Here is a 9,279-nt window from a genome sequence, read left to right as displayed (position 1 = left end):
CTCCCCTGTGTTATTAGCAAAGACGGGGAGCCTGTGCTCCCCTTGCACCACCTCCTTTAACCAGCGGATGAATGAGCATGTAATACAAATCAAATCCCACCTGATTAACTGAGATAGAGCTGGTCGGAAAAGAACGAGTTTGATTAATCGTACCTGAAACGTATTTCAAAAGTTAACTTATTCTGATAGGCCACAGTGTGTACCTGTGTCTATTCTATTCATAACATATACTGTCTGTAGATGGATACAGTGGGTGGGTCTGTTGATTAGATAGATAGATAGATAGACAGATAAGCTCATGCTTTGTTCAGTAATTTACGCTCTCACCAAATGAGAATGGCTAAATATATATTGCCATGAATCGAAACGTTTTCTGAGAAAGTCTGCTTTTTTATTCATAGTTTCTTTCTTAGCATCTCATTCCACCACCTCCACCCAGGGGGTTGTGACGGTATTGTCCCTAGATAACAAATATTGCTGTCATTCATGCCCTAAAAGAGATCATTCTGTCTCTGCTTAACTGTGCCAGGCGAATGCAGGAAGCAGCGCTGGGATGGGAGGGGAAGCTAAGACAGGCAGACAGACAGACAGAGAAATTAAATGTGCCCCCTCCATCAAGGCCACCTAAGGAATGACTTGCCACATACAGAAATGACAAGAAATGCAAAGTTTGGGCTCTCGCAGAGACAGCACATCAGCCACACACACCCCTGCAGGTTGACAGTGCTTGTCACGTTTACTCAGTCTAGTGTCACTGCACATAGTCGTCGTGTTCATAGAACTGTCCAAGAGAAAAATGCTATCGAAGAGCTACAGACCCAGCTCCACTGATGTCAATGGAGAGACTCCCCGTTGATTTCAGTAGGAGTTGGATCACACCCTCATTGAATCGGTGCCTCATAGATTTCAAGGCCAGAAGGGTCCATTTGCATCATCTCCTCTGACCCCCTGCATAGCACAGGCCACAGAACTTCACCGTCGATGGGTAGTTATTTGTTAAGTGGGGACGGAGTGGTCAGGCTGGTAGATCTGTTTCTTCCCAGCACTAGACGCCTGAGGACTAGTTAGAGGCAATGCAATCTCTGCTAACTAGCACCCGCTGCTTCTCATTACAGGGCCAGAAGCGTCTCTTGAAGTCTCATCTGGCACAGCAAATGCATCATGTTGCCCTTCAATGGCTCCTGCTTCAATCCCACAACTTTCCTCCTGATCGGCATCCCTGAGCTGGAAACCCTGCACGTCTGGATCTCTGTCCCCGTCTGCTCCATGTACGTCATCGCCATCCTGGGGAACTGCACCATCCTTTTCATCATCAAGACAGAGCCGAGCCTGCACGAGCCCATGTTCTACTTCCTCTCCATGCTGGCCGTCATCGACCTGGTCCTCTCCACCTCCACCATGCCCAAGCTGCTGGGCATCTTCTGGTTCAGTTACAGAGAGATCGGCTTGGACGCCTGCCTCCTCCAGATGTTTGTCGTACACTCCTTCTCAGCCATGGAGTCTGGGATCTTCCTGGCCATGGCTTTCGACCGCTACGTCGCCATCTGCGACCCGCTGAGGCACAAGACCGTCTTGACCAACACGATCGTAGCCAAGATCGGGCTGGCGGCTATGATCCGGGGCGTGTTGTACATCTCCCCCCTGCCCTTACTTGTCCAACGGTATGCGTACTACAGGACCAACATCATTGCGCATTCCTACTGTGAGCACATGGCAGTTGTGATACTGGTGTGTGGGGATATCACCATCAGCAATCTCTACGGGCTGACTATTGGCTTTCTGGTGCTGCTCATGGATTCGCTGTTCATCGTCCTGTCCTACATCATGATCCTGCGGGCCGTGCTCAGGTTGGCCTCGGCTGGTGCCCGTCTCAAGACCTTCAGCACCTGCATCTCCCACGTCTGCGCCATCCTGGCCTTCTACACACCCATTGCTGCCTCGTCGCTGACGCACCGGTTCGGCCAAAACATGTCTCCTCACATCCATATCCTGCTGGCCAACTTCTACCTCCTGGTCCCACCCATGCTGAACCCCATTGTGTATGGGGCAAGGACCAAACAGATACGGCAGAGAGTGCTTAAGATGGTCTCTCTGGGTAGGCCTGGCCTCTGACCCCTAATCCTGAGAATAAGGACAGCTCCATGAAGTGACTAGCAGGTGGCAGGAAGGGTGGTGGTGTGGCTAAAGACTTCTCTGAAAATCCCACCCAGACTCATCAGTATTTGTGAGGAGCACCTAGACAGATCAGAGGTGGCTTGTAGCAAGGCAGGAGTTCACTGGATACGTGGGAAGAGAGGTACAACATCCTCAAAAGGAATAAATTATATAAAGGCAAATTCCTGCCCTCAGAGGTCAAGGAGAGTTTGTGCCAGTAATCCCACGCCTGGAACAGGATATCCTGCTGGGGGAGCTCGGGTGGGGAGCCAGACAGAACTGGGGCTCTCTCTCCACTCTATCTGTGTGATTTCGACCCAGCATGGCTGAAGGAAACCTCCTTCTCTTCAGTAAAGCCAGTGGTTATTTTCCACACTTACTTCTGTGGCCTTTTGATGTACTCAGTAGGTGGGTGAGTGACGGGGAGGGAAGGAGCATTACAAGGAACTCCTGGGGAGGGGCATGTCAGGGGGTGAGGGACAGTGCTGGTGTGTGCATACAAGTAAGGGTGTGAGGGTGACCTCCGAGTGCCCACAGGGGAGTGTGGGAGCCACAAGGGATGGAAGGGGGGAGTTTGCAAGGGACAGAATCGCCTGCCCGCCCACAGCTACCACATCCCCAAGGTTTGGGCTTTCCCAGGGCTCAAGCTGCTGTGGGAGGCTGGAGGATGCTGACTCCAGCCCGCTCGGCCTGCTGGGCACAGAGACATGAAACGCACCCTTCCAGCCTGCGGTTTGGGATCCCTGAATCACCAGCTGTGACGTTATGAGTGTAATATAATATTTAACTGGAAGATGACAGGGCCAGAAAGAGTTAATCAACTCACAGACTGACCTTACCCATGGATGAACCTTAAGAACTGGTTAGGAAGATCTGTAAATGAATAGAGCTTTGAAATGCAAGTCTGCATTGTTAGAGGTAGAAGGGTAGATGTTTGCTCAGGTCTTGTGATGTAAGCAAACAAGTTTTGTCTGTTGCTATAGTTTTAATTCAAAAATCAAAAAAGGAATATTAACATTTATAATGATACTTGAGTGAAATAATATTATTGTCTATGTGTCTCTTTGAAGGTTGTGGTAACCTGTATCTGAACTGTTTAATGGATAAATTACCCTGTGCTAATTGCCAGGAGATCTGGGAGAAGGAGTTAAGCCTATTGTTTTCTCAGGCCAAAAGGCTGCTGGAAATGTATAAGAACCCTGGGACACGATCCTTCTTCATCTCAGATCTGCTTTGGGTTTCAAGAGGGGGAAACCTTAAGCCACAAGGATTGAGATCCCCAGTCATTGACTGGAGCCACCCTGAATATGGAAATTGGACTATAACCTATGGACTATTTCTAAAAGGACTTTTGGCAACTACAAGCTCATCTCTGCTATGTATTTGAACCTCAAGAATTGAATTCAAGTCTGTCTGTAGATTAATCTTTTAACCAACACTCTCTCTCTTTTCTTTTTTAATAAATTTTAGCTTAGTTAATAAGAATTGGCTAATAGTGTGTATTTTGGGTAAGATCTAAGTTATAATTGGACCTGGGTGTGTGGCTGATCCTTTGGGATTGGAAGAACCTTTTCTTTTATATGATGAAGTAAGATTCTCAGGAATCATCATCATATCTGACAGGTGTGTCTGGACGGAGGCCTGAGGTTGGGCACTTTAAGGGAACTGCGTGGTTTGGACTTCTAAGTGACCAGTAAGGTACTATAGAAGCTGTCTTATGCTGGCTTGGTAAATCTAAGTACTGGAATAACCACCAGCGTTTGGGGTTTGTCTGCCCCATTTGGTTTGCAGTTCACCCTGATTAAGTGACCTCAGCCGGCTCCCCCGGGCAGCACCGTCACACCAACACCTCCCTCTCTGCTGGCACATGGGCAGCTGCCGAAGGGACGTGCACAGTAGCTCTCACTCCCCTCGCTCCTGCCGCCCCAGGGAAAGAGTCCCCACCCGCGGTCATGAGGCCCGTCCTCTCTTCCCCACATCCCCATCTTATGGCCTGGCACTGACCGAGGGCCCATCCCTTGCCGTGACAGGCGCGATTCTCCCCATCAGGCACAGTCGGACAAGAGGGTGTATGTCAGCCCCAGGGCTATGCTGGCCCATGTTCTGGGTGACTCTTCCCTCCCCCCACCCCACCCCACGTACCCCTTTCTCCTCTCATCCACTTCACTTACTCCAAGGTCCATCGCTTCCTTCCCCTCATCTCCAGGCATTCCCAATGGCTGACCTCCCTAGCCCAAGTGCCCACTTGCTCCTCCTTAACCATCACCTCCCTCCTTTCTGGCGCCCGTTTAACTGGTTCCTGGCCTGCCCTGCTCTCCCCAGCCCCCAGAAAGCTACCGTCTAACCCTCCTGCCTCTTCAAGTCCAGCCCCACCTTCCTCCTGTCATAACCACAGAAGTAGTGGGTCTGCCCTGCCTGTGATGTTATTGACATAAATTGTGACAGTATCGATCATTGTTGCAACCACTGTTATATATTTGCAGCAAATATTGTACAAAGGTTGTCGTGTGAGGTGTCTATGAAAAGGTTGTAATTTGCTGGTTATGTTTATGCTATCTGTATGTGTGTATCTTTTTTGTAATTGAAGTTATGAATATTGGCTATGTACTTGTATCACAATGTGTTTTGATTCTAAGTAGCCTCAGTGAAGCATTTGGTCAGCTTCTTGAGAAAGGACTATTCTCAGTAAGTGCCCAATCAAGAAACACTTAACTGACAATGGATCTTGGGAGACTCCAATCCACACCTGAGCTTTCCTGGGAACGTTCAAACTAACATGTAAACAATGGCATCGGCCTGTAAACTGAGTCATGCATGGACATGTGACTTGCCCGTGTGACTCCAAACTCCATCTTGTTGCTGTGATTTTGCACAGGAGAACCAAGGGGTTCTGCCCACAAGAGAAAGAGTATAAAAGACCCTGGAAACCCCTCCATTTTGTCTTCAATCCTGCTTCTTACTTCTGGAGGAACTTTGCTACAAACTGAAGCTCTGAACAAAGGACTGAATGACCCATCCCAGCTGGGGATGTTCCAGAGACTTGATCTGAACCTGCAGTTTATTCTATCACTGCTACAAGCCTGAACCAAGAACTTTGCCATTACTGTATGTAATTGATTCCATTTAACCAATTTTAACTCTCATCTATATTTCTTTCTTTTTATGAATAAACCTGTAGTTTTTAGATTCTAAAGGATTGGCAACAGCGTGATTTGTGGGTAAGATCTGATTTGTATATTGACCTGGGTCTGGGGCTTGGTTCTTTGGGATCAAGAGAACCTTTTTTCTTTTACTAGGGTGTTGGTTTTCATAACCATTCGTCCCCATAATGAGTGGCACTGGTGGTGATACTGGGAAACTGGAGTGTCTAAGGGAATTGCTTGTGTGACTTGTGGTTAGCCAGTGGGGTGAGACCAAAGTCCTCTTTGTCTGGCTGATTTGGTTTGCCTTAGAGGTGGAAAACCACCAGCCTGGGGCTGTGACTCTCCTGCTCTAAGCAACTTGTCCTGAACTGATACTCTCAGTTGTGTCCCGCCAGAGTCAGCATCATTACAGGCTGTATTTGGTTTAAGGCCTCTAAACTGAGGAACTGTTGCCATGGGAACTCAGGGAAAGGCCGTATAACATCCCTTAACCGAGTCGTGCTAAGGAGAGCCCGATGCATGCTGGGAACTTGGTTTAAAGGACTGAATTCTTTGACACTGATTGGGGTTGGGCCTCCAGGTGGTTTCGGGTAGATGATGCCCCTGGAAAGTGATGGTAGGGCTGCCAGACTAGCCTGAGTGGTTTTCAATGGATGAAGGAAGTTTAAAACCCAGAGAAAGCCTGATATGGGGAGGGCTTGGTCTTTGGGGTTTGAGGGGTTTTTTAGTTTGCTTTGTGCCAGCCCAGTGCTGTAGGCAGCTTGGAATTCAGTCTTTGCCTGCTGATCTGACAGCACCCGCTGCTGGAATACAGTGACCAGTTCTGCTGCCCGTGCGCAAGAAGAACGTTGATCAATTGGAGAGGAGTCAGAGAAGCGGTGGGAGAATGATTCAAGGAGTAGAAAACCTGCCTGATAGCGACAGACTAAGGAAGCTCTATCTGTTGAGATGCTCTAGTTCAAACCCAGAGTGTTTGGGAGCAGTGCCCTGGCCTTGGTTATGCAGGCTAGATATCCCAATGGCCTGGGAATCTATGAATCTGTGAACTGGCTCCTCCATTGCAGGAAACTTCCCCTGACACCCACACCTTGCTCCCATCCAGCCTCCAGCCTGACCTTGCTCCCAACCTGCCAGTGGAGGGAGCCAGCACCTAGGAAGCAGGCAGGATTGGGAATTGTATCATTCGTGGTTTGGCTTCCCAGACAGGAAGTCAGGCACAGGCAGGCTGCATAGCTCATGTTGGAGGTAGTTGGAACAGCCTCTCTGAATAAAGAGGATCTGCCTCTAACCCAGTGGTACCCAAACTATGGGGGGCACAGAGGAAAGTTTGGGGGGTGGAATGGAGGAGTCTGGGCCAACCCTCATAGGGGGCGGGCAGGGAGCACCACCCAGCCCCGCTTTACCCCCAGCTCTGCTCTGGCCTTGCCCCCAGCTGGGACCTGGCCTCAGCTCCTGCTCCCAGCCTGGCCGTGGTTCTGGCCCCACCCTCAGCTCCCTTATCCCTCTCCGTGCTCCCCCGCCCCCAGAGCAGTGGCCCCAGTTCCTGACCGAGGATCCGGGGGGGCAGGGGCAGTGGTAAGGGGTGGCGCAACGTGAAAAGTTTGGGGACCACTATTCTAACCCTTTGGGCTCGGCGTGAGTACTGAGCCCCAGATGGCACCAGGAGCACTTCGACATTAACTACAATAACCTGAGTGCAGCTAAACTCTCCACCAGAACTGAAACTCCCGGAAAACGTGGCAGACAACCGGAAGAGATTTCAATAGTGCGTCACTCTGTACCTGCCAGAGATGGGTGCCAGTGAAAATGAAAGCAGCAAAAAATCCTGTGGCACCTTATAGACTAACAGACGTTTTGCATCATGAGCTTTCGTGGGTGAATACCCACTTCATCGGATGCAAGTAGTGGAAATTTCCACTACTTGCATCCGACGAAGTGGGTATTCACCCACAAAAGCTCATGCTGCAAAACGTCTGTTAGTCTATAAGGTGCCACAGGATTCTTTGCTGCTTTTACAGATCCAGACTAACACGGCTACCCCTCTGATAGTGAAAACGAAGGCAATCAGAATGAAGCCTTCCTTGTGACAATAGCAGGTTCTGCTGCACCTAACGTGTCTAATAGTTCTCAGTTAACTCAGCCCGGGAAGGCTAACTATGAACCCATATTGAGGAGAGCTTCCCTCCATGTAAAAACGAAACATACCAGTGAGATATTGTTAGCCTGAGGGTGCAAAAAGACAGTGCAGCTCGAGAGGAGTTTGTGACAGATCTGCAGCTGAAGAGTTAGTCTTGCTATTTTGGGCGGGCTTACAGCCCCAATAAGAGACCAGATTGTAATTAGAATCCAGAACAAAAAACACGGAGAAAAACTACTGGGGGACCCAGAATTAACCCTTGATGAAGCAATTAGAATTTGCCAAGCTAGATCTGACTCAAGCAGGACCAGCACATGCAGTGGCACATGCTGTGAAAACCAGCACAAGCCAGGACAATGCCTGGCATATGAGGGAAAGGCAAAAACGGCAACGGAGTCCATCACTTTGCAAGAGTTTGCAAACATGAACAAAAGGGATGAAGAGCCACTAGCTCGGAGGAATTTTCCATAAGACCAGTGGACACCACTGCAGCAGTGAATGGACTGTCAATCTGACAACAAATGGGATTGTATTCATCTTAAACTGGACACTGCGGCTTTGGGGGAGCTGGGGGAATTTGGCTGGTGCCTTTCTCTGTGTGATTCATGAGTGGCTCTGGGAGAGATAAATACCAGGGAGGGAGAGGAATTATTTAAGTACCAATGTGGACACAAGAACAAAGGGATATAAACTAGCCATCGGGAAGTTTAGATTTGAAATTAGATGAAGGTTTCTAACCATCAAAGGAGTGAAGTTCTGGAACAGCCTTCGAAGGGGAGCAGTGCTTGATAAGTTTATGGAGAGAATGGTATGATGGGATAGCCTAATTTTGGCAATTAATTGATATTTGATTATTAGCAGTAAATATGCCCAATGGCCTGTGATGGGATGTTAGATGGGGTGGGATCTGAGTTACTACAGAGAATTCTTTCCTGGGTGCTGGCTGATGAGTCTTGCCCACATGCTCAGGGTTTAGCTGATGGCCATATTTGGGGTCAGGAAGCAATTTTCCTCCAGGGCAGATTGGCAGAGGCCCTGGGGGTTTTTCGCCTTCCTCTGCAGCATGGAGCACGGTCACTTGCTGGAGGATTCTCTGCACTTTGAAGTCTTTAAACCACGATTTGAGAATTATAATTGCTCAGACATTTTGAGAACTATAATTGCTCAGGGGTTTGTTACAGGAGTGGGTGGGTGAGATTCTGTGGCCTGCGTTGTGCAGGCCGTCAGACTAGATGATCATAATGGTCCCTTCTGACCTTTAAAGTCTGTGAGTCTATGCAATCCAGCTGGATGTGGGCTCCACATTCAGTTGTGCTGAGTGATCACAGCACCTGGAGGGGTTTGCTGCTTGTCACTAGCAAGGCATTGTGAAACACAGCCCAGGCTGGAGACAGTTAAGGGGGCACAGCGGTCCCACAGTCCCAGGCTGCACCCCGGGGATCCCGTCACACTCTCATTCCACTCCACCTTCCATCCCCACGAGTCCATCTTCCGCCCACTCCACTCCATTGAAATGGCTCTCAGCAAGGTCTCTGATGACCTCTTTGGGCCTCTCTACACTGAACTTGGGAGCGAGTCGCCCGGCCTGGGTAAAGAGACTTTCACTAGCGAGGCTCAAGCTAGGGTGCTAAAAATAGCAGTGTGGATGTTCTGGTGCAGGCTGCAGGTGGGGCTGCCAGGTTCACCCGACCTCCTAGACTTCAGGGCCTGAGCTCCAGCCCAAGCCAGGACACCCACATGAGATTTTCATCAGGCTTGAGACAATATTCTGTCCTCATCCTCCATGACCACCCTACTGCTTTCAACATTAGTGATCACGTCTTCCCTTGGTTTTCAGAATCCCAC

The 9,279-nt window shown here is 49.3% G+C and overlaps 1 protein-coding gene across 1 annotated transcript; it reads left to right on the top strand.

Moving 5' to 3' along the window:
* Window positions 1-1,161: 1,161 nt before the first annotated feature.
* LOC123357505 (olfactory receptor 52M1-like) lies at window positions 1,162-8,821 on the top strand (the record flags this gene model as incomplete). The annotated part of the gene is made up of 2 exons (XM_045000685.1): window positions 1,162-2,085; window positions 8,813-8,821. Coding segments are annotated over exons 1-2 (933 nt in total), but the record flags the coding sequence as incomplete, so codon positions are not given.
* Window positions 8,822-9,279: the final 458 nt, after the last annotated feature.

This window comes from Mauremys mutica, chromosome 1 (assembly GCF_020497125.1).
Source record: "Mauremys mutica isolate MM-2020 ecotype Southern chromosome 1, ASM2049712v1, whole genome shotgun sequence".
In the NCBI taxonomy this organism is placed as follows: Eukaryota; Metazoa; Chordata; order Testudines; family Geoemydidae; genus Mauremys; species Mauremys mutica.
Note: the sequence above shows the minus strand (reverse complement) of the source record. Positions and strands in the feature narration are given on the sequence as shown.